General features: G+C 43.1%; 2 protein-coding genes across 3 annotated transcripts; one reads left to right on the plus strand and one right to left on the minus strand.

Annotated features, from left to right (window-relative positions):
* Positions 1-5,124: 5,124 nt before the first annotated feature.
* On the minus strand, positions 5,125-12,081 carry LOC121304279 (E3 ubiquitin-protein ligase RNF5-like). The gene is made up of 6 exons (XM_041235316.1): positions 11,885-12,081; positions 10,346-10,364; positions 9,910-10,022; positions 9,109-9,163; positions 8,785-8,896; positions 5,125-8,374 (listed from the first exon to the last, which is right to left on the minus strand). Exons 1-6 carry the CDS (start codon positions 12,055-12,057, stop codon positions 8,277-8,279), a joined length of 570 nt encoding a protein of 189 aa, XP_041091250.1. The 5' UTR covers positions 12,058-12,081; the 3' UTR covers positions 5,125-8,276.
* A 1,066-nt stretch (positions 12,082-13,147) lies between these two features.
* Positions 13,148-27,246, plus strand: LOC121304322 (1-acyl-sn-glycerol-3-phosphate acyltransferase alpha-like). 2 transcript variants are annotated; one of them, XR_005947938.1, is made up of 8 exons: positions 13,148-13,748; positions 14,501-14,696; positions 16,866-16,999; positions 18,612-18,787; positions 19,554-19,649; positions 20,837-20,909; positions 21,204-21,475; positions 25,272-27,246. XR_005947938.1 is itself a non-coding variant. In XM_041235394.1 (7 exons), exons 2-7 carry the CDS (start codon positions 14,512-14,514, stop codon positions 21,401-21,403), a joined length of 864 nt encoding a protein of 287 aa, XP_041091328.1. In that variant the 5' UTR covers positions 13,148-13,748; positions 14,501-14,511; the 3' UTR covers positions 21,404-23,125. The 2 variants fall into 2 exon arrangements, 1 of the variants encoding a protein (XP_041091328.1); XM_041235394.1 differs by lacking the exon at positions 25,272-27,246 and having other exon boundaries at positions 21,204-23,125.
* The last annotated feature ends 310 nt before the right edge of the window (positions 27,247-27,556 follow it).

Consider the following 27,556-nt stretch of genomic DNA (forward strand, 5'->3'; position numbering starts at 1 on the left):
TTTGGGGTTGCAAAGGAATTCAAAGGGGGTTGGAGCAGGGCTCGTGCAAACTGATTCCTGTAACCTCGATGTGCACCAGATGTTTTCAGATGACTTCCATGCTTGCTGTAGACCCTGACAGTAAGATTCAGGGAATGATAGTTTGCTACAAAAACACAGTTGATAGACCAAAAAGGTTTGACCACATTTCTGTTTTGGTGCTTAACTGCAATTTTCAGATTACAAAAGAGAGCATGCAGGGAAGTAAGGATAGTGACGGGGGCTACATTTTAGAAATACATTTAAGAAAAAATATATATTTTTTTAAATACAAAAGGGGATTAATGAAGGAGTAACGCACTTTATGGACAAAGCTGTAGGTGTTGATGGTGTGGGAATGGAGATCCATGCTGAACACAGGAGGCAGGTTCTGTACTTCATGAGTTCACGAATGCACAAGGCCAATGCTTTTGTCATAATGTTAGAATTGTTAAAAAAAAAAAAAAAAAAAAAAAATGAACTATTTGTGTGTATTTTGTCTTTTTCTATTTTTTAACAAGTAACGACAAGAAAGTGCCTGATTTGTAACACTTTTTTTCCATAGAGTTTACATTCTTTCTGTACCTTTTTAATGGCACATAAAAATAACAATTATTTGTACCATATTGTAAACTGTAAGAAAACTAAATGTTTGATGATAGTAATAGCAACATTATCGCTGCCCCCTGAAACACCAGCCCCTGAGTTAGCAGCGATGTGAAGGGGAGTCGTGATAATGGTGCCAATGCTAATAATCAGAGAGAAGAGATTGCGAATGCGAATCTCAATGCTGGTGATGAAAATTAAAGTAGCATGTTTGTTGGGGGTTGACTTGACAGCCCGCTCTCACAATGCTTTCAATTTTATACCAAAAGCGCTTTTTTAGACTCTGTCTTTGTTACTCTAATGCATCATAAAGGTGGAAGCTTGCTGTAAAAAAAATGTAAACCTAGTTAATGTGAGAGTCTAAGAGATTAAAATATTTAATTTAAACCAAAGTGATTGTTTGTGTGCATTATTTTCTTCCTAATATGGCGTTTTATGGATTCCGAAGTGTATAACGTAAAGTTTTCCTGCCGGGGGCAGTTCTGTCTATGCACTTAAACACAAACATAAATACAGACAATACAGATACACCTCCCTCCCCCCTCATCCCTCCCCCTATACAGCTGCCTTCATTACCAACCCCCACCCCCACCCCCACCCATCTCCATATTAACACTATTAACCTTGAACGATAATGACTGGCGAGAGGCTCCACACTGGACAGCGTGCTCTTTATGACTGGCGAGAGGCTCCACGCTGGGCAGCGTGCTCTTAATGACTGGCGAGAGGCTCCACGCTGGGCAGCGTGCTCTTAATGACTGGCGAGAGGCTCCACGCTGGGCAGCGTGCTCTTAATTACTGGCGAGAGGCTCCACGCTGGGCAGCGTGCTCTTAATTACTGGCGAGAGGCTCCACGCTGGGCAGCGTGCTCTTAATGACTGGCGAGAGGCTCCACGCTGGGCAGCGTGCTCTTAATGACTGGCGAGAGGCTCCACGCTGGGCAGCGTGCTCTTAATGACTGGTGAGAGGCTCCACATGGGGCAGTGTGTCCCTGGGTTGTTTGTACTGGGGGCAGTGTAACAGGAAGTGCCTCTCTGTCTCGACCTCTCTCAGATCACAGTGACAGCACAGCCTCTTTCTTTGGCTGTCCAGAATTGTTTTGTGCCAGCCAGTTTCAATGGCCAGGCTGTGGTCACTGAGTATAGACTTGGTCAAGATCTGCCTTTGGTTTGTATTTTTGACCAGATGGCGTTCTAGTCTCTTACGTAAATATATAACATCTTTATATTCTGTAATCAACCTTACACAAGTTTACCATTTTACTGTTGCAGATTCCACGTGCTTTCCCCACACTTATACTGTGCTTTACCATACCTCTCTGTGCTTTACTGTGCTTGCCTCTGCTTTACAAGGCTTGCCTATTCTTTACCATGCTTGCATCTGCTTTGCCATGCTTGCCTATGCTTTCCCTGTGCTTAACAATGCTTGCCTATGCTTTACATGCTTGCACTGTGCTTTACCATGCTTTCACTGTGCTTAACAATGCTTGCCTGTGCTTTACATGCTTGCACTGTGCTTAACATTGCTTGCCTATGAGCAACTTCTATAGCGGCATAAACTCCCCCCCCCCTCCCCTATGGGAAGCGGTACCATGCTTATAGTGTGCTTCATTACACTTTGCTGTGCTTTTACTATGAGAGACCTTTATAAAGGCTCTGTGACAGGACGGCTTGCTGGTGAAGTCAGACCAGAAAGACACACAGCAGAGTGAATCACCAATGCGCTCGTGTTTATTAAACATCCAAAAACAACAAACAATCCACTTTCACAAAACAAAAGACTCGTTGGCCAAAACAAACATTCAAACAAAACCCTGAACACAAAACAAGTATCACTCCGAGTGCAGCCAGCCTGGTAGCAGCATTTCACCTGGACATCGATCTCTCTTCCACTCTCTCTCTGTCCTCTTATCTCCCTCCCTATGAGCGGCTGCAATGCTTTTATATACGTGGCCATCTCCAAATTGCTAAAAAAAAACTATAAAAACATTGTTTTAATGAACACATACACAAACCAACCATTTAAATAATAACAACAATTCATCATAATAATAATAATTCAAATCAACATGGGGCGAGTGTACCCCATTACAGGCTCCTAATGACGGCAATGAAAAGGTAACCCCTGTATTTGGTATTGAAGCCAACACCTGCAATTCCTCTTCAACGACCTCTCAATGAGACCAACATACTGTCCTACGATATTATTTCTTACTTGAAAAGTGCCTTCAGTAGTAAAGCTCCCCCCCTCCTCCTCCCCCATGAAGACCACATTCTGTTGATGCCTGACTTTGCACTCGCTAAAAAAAAAAAAAAAATAGTTTCATTGAGGAATGTAAACAGATCTGAAAAGTGTGTCTGTGTGTTTATTCTTTATTTATTTATCGCCTGACGTGCGAGACTGTCAAACAAAGGCATGCTGTGGATTTTAATGCCACACAGCCGTTGCCGTTTCATCTTTACCATCTCTTACCTTGTTAGGATGTTTGCAGTCCCTCTTTGTGACAGTCTGTGCTGCTTTGTCCGAGTTCAGGAGCCGATCTTCAGTTCCGGCTCACAGACATGTGTAATGTAGACTAGATAGTGTCTTTATAATAGTGCCAGCACCATCTAGTGCACAACCAGTGTATTGCCAAACTTGATCCAAAGTGGTAGATCACTAGATGGCGCTGGCTGTTACGTCTGTAAAGACTCTTTGGCTGATCTAACCTACATTATAGACGTCTACGGCAGAAAACTAGAACTGAAGAGCAGTTCCTGAACTCAAACCACCCAGAATAATACGAGCAGGATTAACGAGAACTCACCAGCGCCACCTAGCCCCCCCAGGAGAAAGGTGAAAGACTAGTCTACACGATTTACATGAGCCCACTATAAGAAAAGATGTGTGTCAAACACAGAGTTCCAGTTTCAAAACCAGAGGCTGCTTTATCGTAATCACACAAGAGTGAGGTTAAAGCGCTGGAGAGAGAACTTCAAAGTGCTCTAACACAGCAGAGTTCACGCAACCTTTTTATGCATGCATGCAAAACAACATATTTTCTTAATCTTACATGAAGACTCATTAACTGTTAAGCTTAACTATATTTTGTTCGTAATTATACCTTGTTAATTCAAACCATCATTAGTAATAAAAGCTATGAAAGAAAGAACTAAAACTTCTCAAATTCTTTCTGTTTTGATATATGTGTTTCGTCGGGCTCCGCTCATTCAGTGACTGGTGTTATTGCAATGAAGGTGGTCCTGCCTTGCAGAGCTCAACTACCAAACCATACCGAAACCGAACTGGGAAAATGGGAATGGAGTGCAGGAAGTATACTGGAGGGACAGGAGATACCTGTCCCATTCTGGTTTTTATTTGTTGAACTTCAATCAGAAACTTTTGTCTGCTTGACTCCGTTTCTTCTAGTTTCAATAGCACTGATGAAGGCAGTGACTTGCCAAATAATGTTAGTGTTTCAAGGATACACTGGTTACTCACGGCCTCTAGCCTTTGACAATAGACACGGGAGATGACTTGAATGAGAACTACACTGGCAGAGTTAACCAGTTGAGTGCTGGAGCCCTGGTTCTGTCTCCTGTGCGCTGGTGTGATGGCGGTCTCTATCACTGCATTGCACAGCTCTATGGGGTGAAATACAGCACCAGCACACAGCCCACAGCATTCAGTAAAGAACACTAACTCACTGTAGAGAACTACAGCTCTGTCTCCCATCCTCTCTCTGTCTTTCCTCAATATCTCTCGCTCTCAAAAAAAAGTTTACAAATGAGGAGGCCATTCGGCCCATCTTGCTCGTTTGGTTGTCAGCAGCTTATTGATCCCAGAATCTCATCAAGCAGCTTCTTGAAGGATCCCAGGGTGTCAGCTTCAGTAACATTACTGGGGAGTTGGTTCCAGACCCTCACAATTCTGTGTAAAAAAGTGTCTCCTATTCTCTGTTCCGAATGCCCCTCTCTCTAATCTCCACTTGTGACCCCTGGTCCTTGTTTCTTTTTTTCAGGTCAAAAAAGTCCCTTGCGTCGACACTGTCAATACATTTTAGAATTCTGAATGCTTGAATCAGATCGTCGCGTCTTCTTCTTTGTTCAAAACCGAATAGATTCAATTATTTTAGCCTGTCCGCATAAGGCATGCCTTTTAAACTCACAATAATTCTGGCACTCTTTCTACAGCAGCGATATCCTTTTTGGAGCGAGGTGACCAGAACTGAACACAGTATAGTACACATACTCATTTTTTAGTCTACAATAGGAGCACTAGTGATAATGGTGCTGTGCTGATAAGAGGGAAAAGAGTGGGTTGGAAAGCAGGCTAGCACTTAATTTAAAAGGAGGACCAGTGACAATGTTGCTGTGTGAGTAAGAGAGAATGGAAGTGATTCAACAGCACTGCTGTTACTGTCACCAACTATTACCACATTGAAATGTCCCACATGCCAGAGTATGAGGAGGGAAAAGCTCCTGATATAATAATAACATTACTACAGTCACACTCCAGTTATTACAGCAATGACATTTATATAAATCAGTCATTCACAAATGATTTCCACCCCACTACAATCACTTTGGGAAATAAATGCATTCGAAAGTGTAGCGCTCAGCAAGATGAAATGTTATATACAACGAGTCTGGAATACAGAACACTGCAATGAAACGTTAACAGCTTTCACATGATTTTCAAATTACAAGCTGTACAGTACAGTAAAAGGAACTGAATGAAAATCTTATAGAAGAATACTGTTGTACTCCATGCAGTTCCTTTGTACTGTGTTTAAGTCCCACAGCAAAACAGGAACATTTCTTGTATCAACGCTAGCTATCAACTCCTGATACTGCCACTGTTTTTGTGATCTCAAGTGGTATTAAAAGGTTTCACTGTATTTTCTACTTATCATTTTAACAGATACAGACAAGAATTACCAATCAATTCATTCAGCTTATATGCAGAAAAAGACTGAGTTGCAGTTTATAAGTAATACAGATGGACTGAATTTTGGCAAAGCACCTTATATGACATGAACCCTCCCCACACAAAAAGAGGGGGGGGCTGTCTCACCAATAAGACTACCCCCCGCTCATATCCCAAAACATGGCAGAAAACAGCATTACAACACGGCTTCAAAGTGCACTGTCCAGTTTGTTTACATTCCCATCACCTTGCAGAAGTCCAGTTCAATTGTGTTTGTGATTTGATGGCTGGAACGAAAATGTGTTTTTCATTTTCTCCTTCATTTTAAATTAGCTGAGAAAACAAGGATATAATTCGTACCATATTGCATAAAAACCCATCTCCCCCGATCACCTATGAAAGAGAGTTAAACTCGCTGCTATAATGTGAAATGGGTCTTACATCTTCCAAACCTCAGTGTTCTGTTGGTTTGGTATCTTTTTCACAGTCTCTTACAAAATTCTGTTTAATGAACAAATACAAACGTGAATATTTATGCCACTGTATTCATTTAAAGCGACACCGGTTCGAGCTTTCACATATTTGTCCCTGAGCTGTATATAATAAGAAGTTGCCCTCCGATTCTCAGCATTAGCACTGCACAAACCAATTACCTGATTATTCACAGCTCTCCACAGAAATCAGGTGCTGGCAATCGGACGTGGGTCAGTGGTGTTGATCACGCTCATTTCCCTTCAAAGTAAAACAAGCGAAGAAACAGCTGCTTGGTTTTGTGTGGATTGCTGTCCTCCGCAGTCTCAGAAAAGCAGCAATCACCCCAAACCCAGGCAGCTGTTTGTCTGCAAGACAGGTAGCGTCGTGCGATACACTGCCATCACAGATTACTTTGAAAGGCAGTCACCTGGTTACATTTGCTTGTTCCGCTTGGAATGTTAAAGGAGCCCAATCCACACCACAGACCCTCACATGTGAAACCTGTAATTAAGACGGAGACAGGGAGAAAGCGGGCAGTACAATCTGAAAGAATGTCAGTACATTTCAGCACACCAAAGACATTGGAAAAAGACAACACATCCCAATAACCCCCCTTACCCACTGCAGCACAATATGAACTCAAAAGAGATTGCAGCTGACAAAATAATTCCACAGACCTTACCTGCTGTGCACGCTCATGAACTACACAGGCAGCTCTGAAAGAGTTAACATGGACGTTTTAATATGCACTTCCTGGATCATTTTACATCACCAGAGTCATGCGATGTTACTGGCTGAAAGTGTGTCAGTCAATAGAGGGAGCAGCAGCTGGCTGGTTAATGAAAGGAAACCCTTAAAGGCGGGGAACAATTTAATTCTACAGGAGACCAAGGAAGTGCAACACTATTTGAAAGCAAGGCTTGCAACCTAGAAGTACTAGGTGTTTCTAAATCAAATACGAGAATGCCAGAACATATCCAAGACCTGTTTAACAATAAGAAGTGGACAACAGGTAGGATTTATAGAATTACTGCGTTTGTAAAAATCACCATTATTATTAAACAATACCATATAATTGTTCTCTTATTTTGCCATTAAATAAATCAGAATGGACAATACAATATACAGAAAAAAAATGAACGTGCACATTTATCTAAATTTACAAAAGTGGGATTGGTAATTTGATTTTTTTTTTTTTTTTTGGAAGGGAGGGTGGTTTTACACATTTAAAAAATGTAAGCTGTTCATACTGTTTGGGGTTTATACTGAGCAGCAATTTATATTATTCTTCACAATAAATAATGTTTTGAGACACTCAAAGTTTTGATATCAACAGCTGAGGACCTTTCAACCAATCACAGCACATTTTTCACTTTGCATTCCACGACACATCAGAGAGAAACCCAACGCGTGACATCAGCTGTACCACATTGAGTTTTTCCAGCGCTTTATTCACAATACTGGTGCAGCTGACCGGGTCAACGGCTTTTAAAAATCAAAACTGAGGCACCTCTCGGAACTCAAATGCAAAGGCCATTCAAAACCGTACATCAATCTTCTCAATGATCTCGACAACGGACTAAAAAGTCGCTAATGATATTTATGTATTAAATAGGCAGTGTATCATACAGTTCTAGGCCTGTGTATATTCCTGGATTGTTAAGTAATAAAGCACTATTTAAAAGAGCGTATACGTCTGTGTGTGGGTTACATCAAGACTCCCCGCGCCACTCACTTCTACTCGTGCCAAAATTAACCTGACTTTTGCAGCCCTAGAAATCTAATATTATGCAAATGTTGAGTGTTTAACTTCTCAACTGCTACATTTATCTCATTTTGGAATCTCGCATTCATTCTAACCCTATGACAGAGTGAGCAGACGAATTGCACCGTTTCAAATCACGCCTCTGCTTTGTTTAATTTCACCTCCAGGGGATTGTCCACAGAACTTTATGAACCTTCTTCCATAGATCTGAGCCACTGAACTTATTCTTATTCTTAATAATAATAATAATAATAATAATAATAATAATAATAAATAATAATAATAATAATAATAGGGAAATTGTGCAGTTTCTGAAAGGGAATGTTTCAAAAAATAAATTAAAAAAAAAAATTGTATTTTCTCCCCCCACACTATTATAACTGGCTCCCATATCCCCACTCCCCTTTAATTCTCTCCCCTAAATTGGGGTTTGGCGGGCGGGCTCTGTACCCGCATTGCCCCGTGTGGTTGGTGTCTGATGACCTCACTTCCTGCCTAGCCTTCCTCACACACTCAGCAGCCAGAAGAAAAAGAAAATGGCGACGAACAGGAAGAGAGAATCCTGCCAGCTGTTGCCGTTGCCAGGGTTACGTCCGTTATAATCTGAGAACAAGAAAGAAAACAAATGAGAATTATTATATAGCGAGATCAAAGCTTTAATGCCTGGGGTGGGGTCTTCAGGAAGTCCGAGACTAGCTGAAAGCAGCAGGGCTCGTGCAAACAGGTCAGGGATAGAAATAAGACTCCTACTGCATAGCAGCTCACCCATTCCAGGTCTTAATACATGCTTGATTAGCCACAGTGCAGGGGTAACAAGGTCAGTGTGTCTTATTAAACTCCTAGTAAAACCAGTAATGGATCCAACTGCTACGCAATGGGAGTCCTTCCCTGCTGGAGGACAGCCTGGAGACTGGACTCTGTGTGCAGCCACAATCATGCTTCAATAATCGATTATTGGGATTGGGAGTGGGGAGATGCGTGGTAAGGAGGCGGGGCAGGGGGAGGGCAGTCACCTGCTCTGTGGCTGTGCACGTTGCTGTTGAATACTGTTGCGAAGCCGGCGAAGGGGAAGGCGCCGATCCCAAAGGACATGTGGAACCCGGCATCACCGAAACCCTGGAAGGGCTGCAGATTAAACAAAATCCAATAAGAAATGACAGCAAGCGTGTGTCTGTCCCTGTGTCACATACACTTCTCCCCCGGTCCCCAGCACAGTGTGCTGGATAGGAATGGATTGAAAGAGAAACAACCAAGTACCACTGGTCTACAGCACGCATGTGGCAGGGCGGACAAACAAGCAAGCAGGCAGGCCCCTCCCCACCCCCCCCCATGCTTACCCCTTGACTCTCGGGCTCTGTCCTCTGTCCCTGGGGTCTCGGTGGCATTTTTAACCTGGAGAAGACAATTACAAGCAGCACAAAAAGAAAATCATTACAAAACAGTACATTCCGAAATAGATGGACAGATATGAAATACATGATTTACTCTGGAGCACAATACACCTGGAGGGAAGCACCCTGCATTGCATCAACCATCTACCATCTATCCCCCGAGTGGCTGACGCAATCCAGGAGATTCCCTGGTGCTAGAAAACGCAGCTTTGACCCGATAAATTGAATTCAGAATTAAACTGCTCCTCGTTATAAGGCGGCCTCTACACTGCTGTACGGCTGTGGCTCCCATTTGCTCTATAATGCCATCAAGCGAGCCCTTGTACTCTCTGGCTGAATACAAATTTCCCAGTCTCTTACTTCCTGACGGCAGCATTATAAAGGGAGATTGCTGTAACTATTTTAGGTGTGTCAGGTAAACCATAGTGTAACCACTATCCAGTCCCCCTTCCTGCAGCACTGTGCCCCCTACAGTATGTGGAAAACAGCAAGGTGCATTCCTACTTTGAGGATTGTAACAGAACATGTTTTAGAGCAATTAACTGCAAGGATTGATACAAGACACCCACGGCAGAGCAGTCTGATCCCCCCTGGTTTTACTATGAGTTTAAGACAACCTTGAGTTTGTAACCCAGATACTGTGGCTAATCAAGCTTGTAGCAAAACCTGAAATGGGTGAAAGCACGGTGCAATAGGAGTCTTATTTCCAGCCCTGTGTTGTGGACGCTGCTGTTTTGGGGGTCTGACCTGGGATCCTCTTGGCTGGTGCTCCCCCTCCCGTACAGAGGAATGACTTTGTCTCTGCTGATGCCTGCCTTGCACACGGGGCACTCCTGTCTGTTTGGCTGGGTTTCCAACCACTGCAAGGACAGAGAGCAGGACAAAAACCATCAGAAAAATCCTATACACCCAGACAAGAGAGACACACTGGGGAGAAACTATGTAACTAAGGCTCGATCAGCCAATGTGTTTTTTGTATTAGTAAGCATCAGTGACATCTAGTGCACAGCAGTTTAAAGGACAACTAGAAAATACTTGTTTTTAAAAAAAAGGACTAAGAAAAAATAATTTACATGTGAAGCCACTTGTTCTTTCTTTATTCATTTATTTAAATATTTGCCACAGCACTGAAGAAATGCATATTGCACTAGAAAGTGAAGCTAAACTATATAAAACCACTTACCTGATGCAGGCATGGCCAGCTGGATTAGAGAGAGAGAGAGAGAGAGATTACATTTCTACAGAAAACAAAACATTGACATCGTTGACATTACACCTGTGCCAAGGCTGTCTAACAGAGCGGTCAGTAAAGAAGGGGCCATTGGGACCTGCAAACACGTGATGGAGAAATGCGAGTGCAACATGCAGAGCTCTGCCTTCAAAGTGACCTTTTCAACTCTGCCAGCCCCACCTACTTTGTGTTTGTTTAAATGTAGAGCAGGTGGGACTAGTTGAAGTCACATCATTTGAACGAAAGGCGGAAGTGCCCGGTCCTTAAGATTCTCCAGGCAAGCACAAAGCTGCTCTACCACAGATGAAACGCCAATTCAGAGAAGACAAAAAATGCCAGCTCAGTTTGGGAGCAACAGAATGCAGAAGCACATAGACAGTAACAAACATATGTAATTCAAGCTTCTTACACTTTGACTAAGGCAACAGTAAGTAGATTAGTGCTAATCAGGGACTGTGAAACTTGCCAATAGTCTCCACAAATACACCATTTATCACTAAATACATGCAAACCATTTTCTGAGAAAGCCGCAACTCCACCAGTCAGCAGTACCCCAAGATATTATTTACTTAACCAGAAAAGTCCCATTGTGATTAAAATCTCCTTTTCAAGGGAGACCTAATGACAAAGGTGGCATAATACAGTAAGATAAATTAAAATCAACGCAACCAATACAAAACTTTAGGAAAGTTCTGAGAAACGGAACAGTCTGAGATCTAAGGGTTATTAAGTACTACTTATAATTAACACTATATAACTGTAACCTGGGACTTTGCCAAGGCGAGCCTTGTAAAAAAATATTGTACAGTACCAGGCTTTCAGTCTTCGCGTTGTTTATAGGTCTCTGTGTACACTATTGTGTGTGCATTATTGGTGGAGGGGGATTTAAAAGTTACTGGCTTTCACCCACGCTGATTTTATTAATAATTACAATGTTGTTATTTCCGTGAATGCAGCTATGCTGCATCAAAAGGGCCTTGTGACCACAACACGCGTACCACCCCACGTGTCTCAGCATTACAGGACCTTTGCACCGCAAGCTACACAGCTGTGAAAGGAAACAGCTGTTCGCCTCCTGTCAAGAAATGCCGAGTTATGACTTATGAACGCAGGTTTCTTTTTGTTTGTTTTGTTTTTGTAACGCCCACGCACACGCACACGTGTAATGACGTCGATGCATTCATTTGATAAATATTGTTGCACAACATCAGCGTGCCCATTCGTCCATTTCGTTTTTTTGTTTTTTTTTTTAGCAATGTACACAGAAGGCATTGCAAAATATGCACTTGCATATGATATAATGCCTTGTTTTATATGTACGACTATAGTAAGTGGCACTTTGCACACAGAAGCACGTTGTTGTTCGTGTATATCTCTCTCTATATATATATCTATATATATAGATATATATATATATATTTAGCACTGTGTCTTCTCCAGTGATGTCTGTACTGTTTTTCCTCGAGTTAATAGTAGTGGGATGATCTTTACCAGAATAGATGACCGCACAGACTAATAACAGCGTCCCTGGCTGTATCCAGGCAAATATTGCACTCGAAGGCGGTTCGGTCGCGGTCCGACTCTTTCCCGGACCCCCCGGCTCCGGCTCCGCCACTGTTGTCGTTTGTCGAGCCGTTCCGACCCGCCGCCACATCGGTCGCCATGTCACTTCCCTAACCCTCACCATAACACGAAGAGGACCGCCCACCCGAGCCGGGATTGGACAGTGACAGCGTGACTCAAGGGCGGCGGGCAAGCTGATTGGCCACAGCTTCATCCATCAGCCAGGCAATCGAAGTGCTCTCTCTCTCTCTCTCTCTCTCTCTCTCTCTCTCGCCTCTCAGCGGTGCGATCTGATTGGTGAAATCCCTTGCAGGAGGCTGGCTGGAGAAGAGGGCGGTCCTTGGAGCTAAATCTGCTACCGGTTATTGGATATTTCCTGGGTCTGTCTTGGAATCTGTGAACTGATTGGCCAGTAGGGGAAAAAAAAAAAAAAACACACCCTCTCCAGGCAGGATGAAGTCCTATCGTGTAAAATGTGAACTACAACTCCCAGCGTGCAGTGCGTCGCTGCTTCCCGCCGGGTGCAGAAGCATTGCCAAGAGCAGCCTCTGCACATTGAGCTCAATTTCAACATTTTTATTCGGGGAGTTTATTTTGAGCACACATTAAGCAGCGAAATAAACAGGACTGGAAATCGTACAGCTTATCAACAAACCACACGGAGTATATATTTACCGGAGCCAAGCAACAGCTTTATTACTGTTATTATTATTATTTTGTAAACAATCCCCTCCTTTTTTTCTCATATTACGCATATTTTGCATATTTTGCTTAACCACACCACATATATATATATATATATATATATATATATATATATATATATATATATATATATATATATATATATATATTTAAGCTTGTGAAACACGGCGATTCCAGTGGGCGATTCCAGCATCATTCACAAATCTACCAGGAATATGCATTGGATCACGGAAAGAAACGGGGCTGCTCTGTTAATTTCGACACCTGCTGCTTTGATTGAAATTTAAGAGAAAAATACGGGACTTTTTTTTTTTTTTTTTAAATGTTCATTTATGCCAAACCCCAAATAAACAAACAAGAAACGAAGATGCTTCACAATATTAGACACCATTAGCAGAGGCGGGTTTTTTTTTTTTTTTTTATTTTTAACCAACAAGAATATCGAAGACCTTTATTTATTTATTTTGTTGTTTTTGTTTACTGAAGTTCTGCACGTTTTGTATTACATTTTTTTTTTTAATTGCCATTTGGGGAGTGGGGTTGTATGTTTTTAATATTTGGGAAATACTTTTGACAAGACCCACTCCCACGCATCAGCCCAATCCAGTGTATTTATTCGACCCCTTTTCTTTCACAATCTCCAATTCATATAATAATTGTATCCCTTATTCCATCATGTTTTAAAAACCTAAGTTTCGTTTCATAATTTTTTTTTTGTATTACATTTTTTATTCTTATTCTTATTCTTATTATTATTTGAGCAGGCGAGGTCTGCGGCCTAGTACAATTCTATCACATTCCATCCTTAGATGATAATATTAATACAATTTTTAGTAAAAACAAAAATAAAACAAAAATAAAATAAAAATATTACATACAACCGAACTTGTAGTAAAGCCAAACGAAGAACCGGTAAACAAAAGCTGGCGCACATTTTATATTTCATTTGAAGTGGCAAATTTAAAAGGAAAATACGAAACATTAAAACAACCACTTAAGTTTGTGGTAACTACTGCCAGTTTCAAAGTTCAAGCAAAGACTCCGGCCAACTTTAAAGGCTTTTATTAAGAAGAAATAGCAAAAATAGGTAAGTAAAACCAGCTGTTGTGTTGTTTCTATTATATTTACATGTTTTTTTTGTCTTAACGTAATGGTATTATTTAATTGAGTATACTTGGATTAGGTACGCTGGTGGACAATATGCTTGCGTTTTATAGTTATTCAAACTATTTAAATGTACCTCAAAAATATGAAAAAATAAATGTCCCTTAAACACTCTCTCTGAAGATGAAGAATGTTCTACTTTCAAAACAAGAAACTGTTTTTTAATTATTCTCCAGACTGTAGCCTCCTCTTACTGTAGTTACTGTGCAAACAGATACAGGTGGAAACAGAGACTTGAAGTTACATGTACACGCCTTGAGTGCTGCAAGTAACCAAGACAGTCGCATGAACGGCGGTCTGCAGCCTGCAATGGCGAGGCGCTTTCTAATGAAATACCTCCGTCTGTCGAGCGTCACTGGAATCACTTCAGTTGCTATGAGATTGCTTGTTGTTGAAATTTATTTAGCAGAAGCTGTTGATCATATCAGATGTTGGAGATCTTGGTATATGGGGGGGGGGTTGCTTTCTGTTCATCTTCACTTATTCAAGTGATCTGAGAGAAGTTATTAATAATATCCCCCCCCCTTTAAAGGAATACTAACCACATTTAAAATTCATTCTCTTCCCTCTTAGGAGCATTATTAAAATGAAGGCATGGCAGTTGTGTTCCAAGTCTGGTGGGTGATTGTGATCGCTGTGGTCTCTGCTCTTGTCCTGTGTGTGTGTGTGTGGCAGTGCTGGCGAGTATGGATCTCTCGGTGGCACAAGGTTTGCTGATTTGTCTGCTCGTCCTGGTCCCGCTGCTGTACGAGTGGAGCCCCTCCTTCAAGTTCTTCTGCAAGGTGGCGTTCTTCAACAGCTGGATCCTCGCCCTGGCCGTGCTCGCAATACCCATCTGTGCAGTGAGGGGGCGCAACGTCGAGAACATGAAGTGAGTACACTGCGCACCTGGGCATCAGCGAGTGCCAGTGCTTTCTTCACGTGATGTATCGAAATAGACATAATACAAGATGCGGATGGAAATAAGACTCCTGCTGCATAGCGGTCTGCTCCATTCCTGGTTTTACTATCGGCTTGATTAGCCACAGTGTGTGTGGTAACAAGCTCAGGTGTGTCTTATTAAACTCGTAGCAAAACCAGGAATGGAGCAAACTGCTATGCAATGGGAGTTTTATTTCCATCCACCCCTGTAAAAATAGCATGAGTTTCTTTCAAAGCTGTGCATTTGCGGCTGGTTTGAGTCCAGGCTAATCCACTGTGGACGGTGAATGAGAGTTCCCAGGGGGTGGCGCACAATTGGGTGAGCGTCGCCCGGGTGGGGAGGGCTTGGGTCGGCCTTGGTTTCCTTGGCTCAACCCGCACAAGCATCCCAGAGCTAAAAAAAAACAAACTGCGCATTTAAGTGCAAAAACAATGAAGACTTATGACAGTGGTGTTCATTTTGAAGAGCGGTCTTTTAGGAGCACTCCACTTTTCAGGACTCCTTGAGTGGTGAGACACCTCCGAACGCCCCCATGGATGCGGGTACATCCTGGATCGGAGCGGACTGAAGGGCCGAATACTATACTGAGTTTCGCCCCTTGCATGTGGCCTCCTGCTGCCTGTTTTGCTGAAGCCCTTTTCGGGCTTTCTTGCTGACTGCCTCCCAAGCAAGCAGCAACTGTGTTTGAAAGACGTCGTTAGCGGTCAGTGCCTCCAGATGAGAGGTTTTGCCTCCAGATCAGAGGTTTTGTCTCCAGCTCAGAGGTTCTCCGTTTCTGCTCTGGGCAGTCAGTAAAGGAAAAAAAAAAAAAAAAAGAAGTGGTGTACCAGAACATTAAGACTTTGTACTTCGCTGGGAGACCCAACATTTTAAAGTTTGAGTTGGGTCCTGGATCCTCAGTTTGAAAGCATTTTGGAGAGTCCTGGGTATAATTAACAGGTAGTTAATTAAAGACCAGAGTAAACGTTTGGATAATATGACCTCGGAACTCTACACTGTAGCAACCCGAATTTTGATTCTGGGCAGATTTCAATTAAGAATTCAACAGAACCCAGAACCGCTCAGAACGGCTGCAGACATCGCTAAATAACAAAGGCAAATTTGTGAGAAAAGAAAAAAATGGAACATGATGAGAACTTACGAAAAAGAAATGTGTCTGCAGTGAGTGTGCAGGCTGGACTGCAGTGATTGTGTGTGGAACCTGTGTCCCCCACAGTATCAGAGACGACACGTGAAACACCTGCACTCCGTGAACAGCAGGGGTCGCCGTTGTATTTAGAAAAAAATGCACTTCGTATGTACGGGACTCCCCTGTCTCTCTCTCTCTCTATCTCTTTTTCTTTCTGCCTTGTCTTCCTTGCTATCCTCTCTCTCCATTTCCCTCTCCTTTTTCTCTTTATATCTCTCTCTCTCCCTCACCCTCTTTTTCTTCCTCTTCTCTCCCTCTCACACGCACAATCACATTCATGATTGGATTAAATAGTGAATCTTTACTCTCTCTCTACCTCTACATCTCTGCCTCTCTCGCTCTCTCTGCCTCTCCCTCTCTCGCTCTTTCCCTCTCTACATCTCTCCCTCTCTCTCCCTTTCTCTCTGCCTCTCTCTCTCTCTCTGCCTCTCTCCCTCTGCCTCTTACTTTCCCTACCTGTTTTTCTCTACTTCTCTGCCTCTCGCTCTCTCCCTCTCTCTACTTCTCTGCCTCTCTACATCTCTGCCTCTACCTCTTTCTCTCCCTCTCTACCTCTCTGTTTTTTCTCTCTACTTCTCTGCCTCTCCCCCTCTCTACCTCTGTATTTTCTCTCTCCCTCTCTGCCTCTCTCTCCATCTCTTTCTCTGCCTCTCCCTCTCTACCTCTGTTTGTTCTCTCTATTTCTCTGCCTCTCCCTCTCTCTCTTTCCCTCACCCTCTCTCTACCTCTCTGTTTTTTCTCTCTACTTCTCTGCCTCTCTTTCCTTCTCCCCCTCTCTACCTCTCTTTTTCTCTCTGTCTCTCCCTCTCTCTCTCTTTCCAGGTGTTACTGATTGTTTTCTGCTGCAGTCAAACATCTAGAAGGTAATGGCCTTTAGTCAGAGTTATATTGTCTTATCAACCCCCCTCTCTCCCGCCTCTCTCTCTCAGGGTGCTCCAGTTCATGCTGCTTCACATCAAGTACCTGTACGGGATAAAGATCGATGTCAAGGGCTGGGAGAACTTCCCTCTGAAGGAGCCCTACGTGGTCGTGTCCAACCATCAGAGCTCCATCGACCTGCTGGGTAAGACGGGGAGAGGGGGGCGTGGGGAGAGGGAGAAAGAGGGTGGGAGGAGGAGGAGAGGGTGGTGTCTACCCATCAGAGCTCCTTTATTGTATTGGGTAAGAGAGAGGGGGAGGGAAATGGGGAGTGGGGTGGGGACGGACCTACAGAGTAACAGTTGAAACAGACCACAGAGATGCATCAGCATTACCTCATGAGCACCTCCCAACACGGCTCGACTGGGCTCTTCTGTAGTTTTAAAAAAATCTGCTCATCTGCTCGCAGTGGAAAACAAAACCACTTCAGTGGGGTCGGACTGGAATGTGAGGCTTCCCACTGATTGTCCAAATACCAGTCTGATTACACTGGGCTGGATGCAAAATTAGAAACACCTGCCAGAACACTGTCAATAGGGTGGGTCTATCTGATCGCACAGGATCCTCTCAAGTAACAAACAGAAAGATTGTACATTGGCTTGCAGTAGGGCTGAGCAGAGTTCAATGCGGCCCTACATTTAAAACCCGATCCGAACCCAACCTGAGCCCGAGACTTTTGAAATATCTTCCAGTCTTTTCCAGTTATAATCACTAATAATACTTCAGTTATAATACTTCCAAGCATCTTCCTTGTAGAGTCTATTCCCAATTTCCAAACTAGAAGAGACTGAGTCAAGCATACCAGCGTTTCAGCTAGTGCCTTCATCAGTGTAATGTGTGTGAGAGAGATTAGAAGTCTTGATTTTTTTTGTCTGTGACTCTTGCAATATTATAGGTAGATTGACCCAGACGTTCACTCTATCAGACATTTATATATTTTCTATTTTTGTATTATTATTTTTAATTGGAAAAAAAAAACAGAGCTTCCGAAAGCCTCACTGCTACCACTTCTATACACAGAAACCTGATCTCTGACAGTGCAAGCAAACGACAGCATGTGTTTCCAGTATACCGTCGTAGCTGGCCTCCTTATCGAAGTGAAAACGTGTGTAAAGCTCCAGCACCCGCACAGTCGTTATCTTCAGTTTGTCACAATGTACAATTCCAGCTTTGTGTTAGTTTACTGCATTCTTCCATGGATGTTAGCCAAAATAGTTTCTTCTTGTGTGGGTACAGCAGGGCTAGTGCGAGTGACTAACCCTACTCAAACTCCTGGCTCCTGATCATTTCAATAATAGTAGACTTCACTGAGGGGAGTTCTGAACCCCAGGACTGGGTGCAGCAGGGCTAGTGCCAGTTTCTATGCTTGTAACTTGCCTGCAGCCCAGCAAAGCCTGTTGCATCTGATCCCCTCTGTTAATCGGTGGACCTTTAAAATCTGAGATTTTTTTTCACGACTATCAAAGCCAGCTTACTACTTAATTACTTTGGCATAGGCACAGAAGGCACGATAAGAACTGTTTTTGGAATGCTGTTTTGTAAATTGCCAGTTACTTTATTACAGTGCTTTGTTTTGCAATAATATTCACAGATTGTGCTGTGCTGTGCAGCTGCAATGTAGTATAACGCCTCCCTCTGCTGGGATGTTTTCACATGTCCGATGGATCTCTGGAACCGATTGCATTGGATATGAAAGGTTCTTATGTATTGTATGTTTGTAATGCCCTTGTGTGTGGGATTGCCTCTCTGTCTCTCAGGTATGATGGAGGTGCTGCCCTCGCGCTGCGTCCCCATTGCGAAGCGGGAGCTCATGTACGCCGGCACGGCTGGCCTGGCATGTTGGCTCGCCGGCGTGATCTTCATAAACCGCAAGAAGACAGACGACGCCATCAGCGTGATGTCAGAGACAGCGCAGACCATGCTCAAGGAAGACGTGAGTCCTTAGAGAGCAAACGTCACGGTCCTGCACAGAGCACTGAACCCTGCATGAACCTGCACAGAGCACTGAACCACTGCATGACCCTGCACAGAGCACTGAACCCCTGCACAGAGCACTGAACCACTGTATGAACCTGCACAGAGCACTGAACCACTGCATGACACTGCACAGAGCACTGAACCCCTGCACAGAGCACTGAACCACTGCATGACCCTGCACAGAGCACTGAACCCCTGCACAGAGCACTGAACCACTGCACAGAGCACAGAGCACTGAACCTGCACAGAGCACTGAACCACTGCATGACACTGCACAGAGCACTGAACCCCTGCACAGAGCACTGCACAGAGCACTGAACCCCTGAACCCCTGCACAGAGCACTGAACCACTGCATGACCCTGCACAGAGCACTGAACCCTGCATGACCCTGCACAGAGCGCTGAACCCCTGCACAGAGCACTGAACCACTGCACAAAGCACTGAACCCCCACAATTGGAAAAGTATTCTTCCAGATATATAATAAAAAGAGGTAATAGAATGGATTTTAAACGTGGTTAGCACTCCTTTAAAGGGAGGACCAGTGATAATGTTAATAAGGCTAATAAGAGGTAATAGAATCCAGAGTTAATGCAAACTGTGCTGATCTGTATAAGGGGTGACATTTAGAAGCCCTGTTTAGTGTTCCTTCATGCAGTGTTAATGTCGCTGGTGCTCGGGAGAGGCGAGGGAGCGTGTTGTAAAGCATTTGGTCCCGTGCAGGTGCGTGTGTGGGTGTTCCCTGAAGGCACTCGGAATCACGACGGATCAATGCTGCCGTTCAAGAGAGGAGCCTTCCACCTGGCAGTGCAGGCACGGGTGAGCCACTGCAAAAAGACTGTTAAACAGTCAGGGGGCATCCTGGGAAACTGAGTTCTGTTCAAGGGTACATCAGCACTACATGAAAGATAAAACGATCCCACCTTGCTGTTCCGAATGCATTTGGTCATTGTTTAATAATCCCTATGCGCCCATAATGCCACACTGCTATGTCCAGAATCACTGTTCTCGAGCATCGCTTCTGAGCCAAAAAACATGACTTCCGCGTGTGCCCTCACATGTGCTCTGAAACGTATGTAAGCCTAGACTATAAGCTATAGTCATGGCTTACATACGGACTAGTGTGTTTCCACACAGAGGTAATATGGCTTATACAACACTTCCACGGGCATGCACTGGCACGTTTCAGAGCACATGTGAGGGCACATGCGGAAGTCATGTTTTTTGGCTCAGAAGCGATGCTCGAGAACAGTGATTCTGGACATAGCAGTGTGGCATTATGGGCGCATAGGGATTATTAAACAATGACCAAATGCATTCGGAACAGCAGGGTGGGATAGTTTTATCTTTCATGTAGTGCTGATGTACCCTTTAAACAAGCTGAAGGGGTATCTTGAAGGGGCATCTTGGGTAATTGAGTTCTGTTATACAATCAAGGTGTATCCTGGGATGTGGCGCTCTTTTAAACAACCAGACAAAGGTGGCGTTTCCTAGATCCGCTAGGGGGTGTACTTGGAGGTTTGACATGATTCTGAGAGCTCTGTTGAGGCCACTGGGTTTGCTTTAAACTGTTTAAAACGTTCCCAGGATGTGATGCGTGAGATACACAAGTGAGACTCCAACAAAGCAAAAAAGCATTTACACATTCATAAATAGGTTAGTGACATGGGGAAATTTAAACATGCTTTAAACATGGGGAAATAGTTTTGCTTTTAAAAGTAAGCAAGATTAATTAGGCTACAAATATCCAGTGTTGCTATGCAGTTTGCTATAAGCTGTCTCCATGCAAGTATTAGCATCGCTGCTGTTTGTGAAACCAGCAGTTAAAGTCCACTTTTTATTTGGTGCACATTCTAATTTCAGGTGTAAACTGACTCTTAACTTCATTCAATTTGGGTTCCTGAGCAAAAAGTTCAACACGTGAGTGGATCCCAGATTCCTGACACTTACTTCTCCTCACATTCATCTCTGTTGCAAAGCTTATTGACCCCTCTCTATTCCTCCAGGTTCCCATAATTCCAGTGGTGATGTCACCCTATAAAGAGTTCTACAATATAAAGGAGAACAGGTTCACCACAGGTAACCCCTCTCTCCTGTCTCCCTGGGTGAGGGTTTGAAATTGCAGCTCTGCAGACTTGCAGTCAGCAAATTCCTGATCTGATATTCCCATCCTTCCTGCGTTATCAGTCCCTTGTTTTACTAATCTGATATCTTTCCTATTCAATAACAGTAGTTCCCAGTGTTGTTGGAACAGTTTTCATTTTTTCCATTTTGTTCCATCAACATGTCAAAGTGATCCCAGTGTTCTAGTTTTACTGTGCTGGTTTTCTGATCCCCCCCCCCCCCCCACTGTATCCCCCCCTTCTCTCACAGGGACCTGCGTGGTGAGGATCCTCCCCAGGATTGACACTAAAGGCCTGACCTCGGACGACGTTGCTGATCTCGCGGATCGCACCCGGCAAACCATGCTGTCTACCTTCCTGCAGCTCTCCAGCGCCCCCTGCCCTGGCAGTGGGGAACATGCAGGGCACACGCCCTGCAGCGCAGAGAGAGAGACCCACGACGTGCAGTGAAGAGACACACAGACACACCCAACGTGCGACCCCATCCCGCCTTTCCACGGGAGACACCTGCCAGCTTCTACAGTGCGTGAGAGAGGAGAGGGAGAGAGGGATAAGGGTGGCCGATCTTAAAACTGAGAAAGGAGTCAAGCAGACAAACGTTTCAGGCAATGCCTTCGTTAGCTGTGTAACTATCATAAACCCGTGAAACTGGACAAAATTCAATGCCGACTTCAAACACTCAATCTTCTCTCTCCTACACATTACACTGATGAAAGCATTACATTTTGCTTGACTCTTAGTTTAAATAACACTGATGAAGGCACTAGCTGAAACTCTCATCTGCTTTACTCGGCTTCACTACTTTAAGCAAGACTAGATGTGTCTGCTTGACTTCTTTCGTTTCTGTGAGTTTTTTGCTGAGTGTTTATGAAGTTGCTTGAATCTTTTTTGATGTAGCTCGCCTGAAGGGTGTTGTGATCAGTCTGTTCAAAACCCACAAATACTCCCCTTTGTACAAAAGACAGCGTGGGGTAATGTTTCAGATACAAGAAAGAGAGAACATGAGAGAGAAAAGGATGGAAGGGACACGGGGCTGGTTGATCACCCGATTTGTTTACATTCTCCCAAAGAAAGGTCTTTTTTTTTTTGTAGCTGTAAGGACACAATCTTCCTCCCCCCTTTGAAACTTGCTATAACTTTTTAATAGTTAAATGATAAGATGCATCGTCTGGATGTTCCTATAAGGTAGAATGTCTTTCCTTTTTTTGTCTTATTGTGTGTGTTCTCTAGAAGGCTCTATTTCTGCTGACTTGCTGACTGAAAAACTGCTTTTGCAGACTGAAAGACTCCTCTGGGCTGAGTGTCGGGAAGCGAGGTTGAGGAGGGGGGAATATTAGCAACGCTAACATGCTTCCCTGCCCCAGCTTGGCAAACTTTGTGGAAGCAGTAATAGTAAGTAAGCTAGTTCAGGAGACAGGACAGACCTTCCCTCGCACCGCACAGAGGGTGAATCATTTCATTAATAATGAGCTGACATAGGGAAATTAATAATGGTCTGGAACCTGCTTGGTGTGAGGGTCCGTCACCTGACCCCAGAACAGAGAGCAGCAGGGTGGAGCTGAGGGGGGCAGAGAGATGTGAATGAATCAAACACAATAGAAGGGGAAGTTACCAGTCTGTTGGTGTTGCTCTGATAGTGCAGAAATGGATGACGTAATGTGTGTGTAGGGGGTGTGTAGCAGTTACTATAAATAGGGCTTCTGTTTTTCGGCTTTTATTAATTGTATTTTTCAGTGCTTATTTTTAGCTATTTTCGAGTTTAATGTAAATTTTTTTCGGGGCTTTCCTTTTTGATAAACTGTATGAAATTAGCGTTTTCGGTTACTTTCCAAAATGTTTTTTTTTTTTTTTTTTTTTTTTTTTTTTGTGTTAGAATATGCATAGTAATAACTCGACATCACTTAAGTTGGCCCATCTTTCCTTTGCTGTCTTCCACAGCGAAATCCCTCCGATCACAGGCACATCCTTCTGGAGATTGTGTTGTGGAGGCATTTTTGTATATTTTGCCCACAATTCTGTTTCAAATCCTCCGTATCTTAACTGTAGTGCAGCTTTAAATCGTGCTAACAAGCCTCCACTCTGATTGTCATCTCGTGTTAAATCTCGCAAGCGGAGTCTCCAATAGAAATGCAGGAATGTGCTGTCACTCAGTTGTTGGGGGCGGGTTTAAAGTATTCGGAACGAATCAATGATAGATGCAAGTCAGGAAGGCGGGACATTGCCCAGCAGCATTGGGAAATGTACTTATTATTTTTGTAGTAGGTTTTGCTTTTTTGTGGGGAAAGGGTAAAGTCAACGTGAACTGATTCACCATTTCCAGTCTTTCTGGCGTTTATTGGCTATCCACCTATTTATGTATTTTTTTGTGTTGCGTGTCTTATCGGTTAAAACCGAAAATCAGAAGCCCTAATTATAACTCGCATGTCAGAAATGAACCAATCGCAGTGAAGCGTTTGTCAAAATTCCAGTCCATCTTATCATGTATGCAGGTGTCACCCTGTACATACAACACCACACCTGTTGCCAGTGTTCAAAGATCAAAGCAAAACGCACATCTGGGTACCTTTTGTAAAGCGGATCCAATCGATCAACTGTACGAGATAGCATCCCTTACACATCCCTTACACCCTCCACAAGGCGAGTGCATTAGTGATCGTAGCAGACAGAATGGGCCAGAACACGGGCCAGTTCAGTAGAGCAGCTCGGAGCTCCAACTATATTTTTTTAAATATTTTTATTTGCCTACCTGTTTTCCGTTTTTTGTGTCTGTGTGTTTGTAATCTGTATTTATTCGTATTTAAAAAAAAAAAAAAAAAAAAGTGTTTTTTTTGTTTTGAATATTTTCATAGATGAATTTTCCATTTTGTTTACACGTTTGTGTGTGTGTTTGTAGCTCTCTAGACGTACAGAGCAGACACTGTGACTCTTCAGAGCACTGTAGTTGTTATTCCAGGAGTGAGGATGGAGCTGAATGCTCTCATGAATGCTCTGTGATTGCCGCTGATGTAGTCTGTTTATATAACAAGTACAATATTTGGAAAAGTATGTTCAAACCTACAGAACTAAAAGTACTGTACTGGGAACTCAGTACTGTACTGGGGATCTAAGAGACAGGTAATGCAATACAGGTTAGTTTACAGAACTAGCAGCACTACTGTGGATCTAAGAGACAGCTGTTGCAATACAGGCTAGTCTGGACAACTAACAGCACAGTGTACTAGGAACTTTGAGAGCCTAGTCTAGTCTCAACTTTATTGAATATTGACCATAACCCCACTTCATTCAATGGGCGCAGTTTGTATCTTGAGCCCACGAGAGGGTGGGTGCGTCGCAGCCTGGAGCTGGCTCCAGAGTGCCGTGCTTACAGGACCTATTCCTAGAGACGCTTGTCAGTCGGGCCTGCGTCGGGGATGTGCTGTTTGTTTGGGATTTTATTTTTAGTATTTATTTACACTGCTGAGTGCCAAAATTGTACATGAAAAAAAAAAAAAAAAATCAGTAAAAACCGAGCGAGGTTTGAAAATCCTGAGTGACTTTAAAATTGTAAATAAAATAAATGAAATCTATATTTATAACTCCCAATTAAGGCGACTTTGTTTTTTTGTTTTTTTTTTTTTTACCAGTTCCAATTTGCTCTTGCTGACTTCAATGTAAATTGAGTATTAAAGCCCCCCCACCTATCTCTTAAATTCCCTCCGAGACCAAAACTACCAGCCACCTTCGCAACAAAAACACCTGCTCGATTATCCATTGAAGTCTAGTCTTAATGACACAACCAGGAGGGAAACAGGACTCTGTGTACGGTGTTGGCTGTTTTATTTCATACTTCGCTGTCTTGCCCTTGTTCGACTGAGTGCTGTGCACATGCAGTCTTCCACAGAGAAACTCGCTGCAGTCACTCACACAGCGTGACGGAGGGCTCTTCACACTGTTTACAGGATTGTTAAACAGTTGAATACTGCAGTTTAAATGCTTAGGCTATTAAATGGAAAATCCTAACTGAGATCCATCGTGTCTGGTAAATGTGTTTGTCTTTTTTTTTAACCTTGTGATGTTTTCGCTTTTCTTTCTGTTGTTGTTCATTGTTTGTATTTGTTATTAGCCAAAAAAAAAAGTGTATTCTTGTTTTAACTTTTTTTTTTTTAGTTTTGATATACTTTTCTGTTTTGGAAAGAGAGAGGGGGAGGACGGTTGATTTTTATCTGGAGTAGCTTCAAAGGGAGTTTTAATTTATTATTAGCTTTCCCTTTACTAGTGTTTGCAGCCATTCTGCCTTCTGTCGCTCCTCAAATATGGGATTCTTATCACTTTTCTCTAGATCTGCCTTCACCTGGCTTTTGAACTGCTTTGAGCTTGTCTGGAGAACCCTAAGTGCCAGGTACCGAACAACCTTCCTCATTTCATTCAAGTCACGTGACAGTGTGAACTTTTAACTGCTCTACCTATCTACTCTCTGTATGCATGTAGAGAAGGCGGGGCTAGATTAAGTCACGTTGTCGCATGATTGATTGTGCTTTTTAAATGGTGCTTGCATTAAAAATGTAAACTGCCTTTTCTTTAACTGTGATTATCTAGTGTTTAGACACGGACAGAGAGCTAGGGTAGGTGGGAGAACCAGAACAGACATAATGCAAAAACTAACCGGACAGCTTCCTCTGTTCTAGTTTCCTTCGCTTGTGATGGAGTTCATGCAGTTCATGGTTGGCCAGTGTGGTGTAACCCTGCTGTCGCTGTTACTCGCTTGTGGGAGCAAGTATTTAAATTTTGATGTTGAGCAACCAAAAACTAACCCTTAGTTGCTGTTTTAATGGATTTTAATTAATTTTCATTAGTGTGCGCATGCTTTTTGCTCAGGACAAAAAAACAACATGACTTCTGAAGACTGAATTTAGTGGAAATCCCTCTATTGTCATCATTGGAACTTTTTTTTTCGGTGTGGATTTTCAATGAATTTCGACGATTTATATATATAAAAAAAAACAAAACAACAACAACATTTTAAAATAAACTTAGAAGATAATTTTCAACTGAATGGATTCTCTTTGCACTGGGCAAAGGACCTAACTCCTCCCTCATCCCGCCCCCACAGGATTCTGTCGCTGCAACCCTCCAATAAGATTTTGATTGGGTGTTTTGGGACCAGGTAATTAGAATATAGGCGGTTGAAGAGCCAATGAATGCAATTTTTAAAAAGTGTGTAACCTATAAAAGTAAAAACTTTACCTCCCAGCATGCCTCTATCCTAGTGAGGACTGATTGAATTGCTACTGAAATAATCAGGAGTGCCAGTCTAAATCTGACCAGGTCTGTAATCAGAACGAAAACTACAGCTCCTAGCATGCTTTTGCACTAGCGGTAACAGAGGGATGATGGGAGCTGTAGTTCTTTATTCAGGCAGCTGTAGAAGTGTTACTAAAATGATCCATTCCTTCTTATCAGCATCAGTAATATTATGACTCAGCTCTGGTTCTTTGATTTTATTTATATCCTTCAGTTTGAAATACGCAGCTTTCTCACCGACAACGCTATAGATAAAAAGGTAATGCTGCTTCCTGGTACCTAATCACTTCCGGTTGTGCTGGAGGTCAAACTCACTCAGAGGGTCTCGCTGCAATCGGACCGTGTGACCTACAGCACAGCAACCAGCTTCCCTAAATCTCCCTTCCATGTGCTACGCAGTCTCAACGTGCAGTTTTGAAAGACGCATGCTAGCACAAGCTTTGCTGGTTTCTGGTACTTGCGAGTTTCCTTGGTCGACTGCAGAGTGAAGTCATCCACGCCTCCTTACATTAACCAGCCAGCTGCTGCTGCTTCCATTGCAACCCCAAGGACACTAGGAAGTGAGGACGAAAGCAAGGCATGCCCACTTTGGTGTAGTACAAGATACTGTCCAGTGTGTTTCTTAAAAACTGCACCTGAGACCTCGAAACACAGTGTACCATGCTTTGCTATGTTTATGAATATGCTTTACCGTACCTCCCTGTGCTTTACCATACTTTTACTATGCTTTATTACACGTTGCTGTGCTTTTACTGTGGGAGACATTTATAGGGGTAGTGAGGCTGGGAGGAAGATGGAAGGCGCCTGCTGGCTCTGCTGCCTCTGTGGTCCTGCTGTTGGTTTTGCAGAATGCAGTGTGCATCTCTATTACATTGTGCAGTATATGTCCTCACAGATTTCTGCTGTAGATTGTGCCTGCTGTATGCATATAGACTTTGTGTATATGCTTGTCTTGGGACGTCCTGTATACAAGTGATATACTGTATATGTTTTATAAACTTTGTTGAAAAGGACCTGCGTGTTTTGTTGTTTTATTTTATCGGTAATGACAGATTTAACCAGTGAGGATTCATCAACGTTCCAGCACAACAGTTTTATGTTTAATTGCAGCCAACAGACCATGGATTGGTTTATATAAGAGACACTCTACACCACCTATGTTGCCATTTAAATTGAATTTTAAGATTCTAGTCATGTCCCTCCTTGTAAAGGCACAGCGTCTCCTGTAGGGGGTAGTGTAGAGCAGTTAAAACCCTGCCCTGGGTCTTTTAACTCCTGTCTAACTGGGCTCTCTTTACAAGACACCCTCCACCTGCTTGTTAA

This window comes from Polyodon spathula, chromosome 37 (genome assembly GCF_017654505.1).
Source record: "Polyodon spathula isolate WHYD16114869_AA chromosome 37, ASM1765450v1, whole genome shotgun sequence".
Taxonomy (NCBI): Eukaryota; Metazoa; Chordata; class Actinopteri; order Acipenseriformes; family Polyodontidae; genus Polyodon; species Polyodon spathula.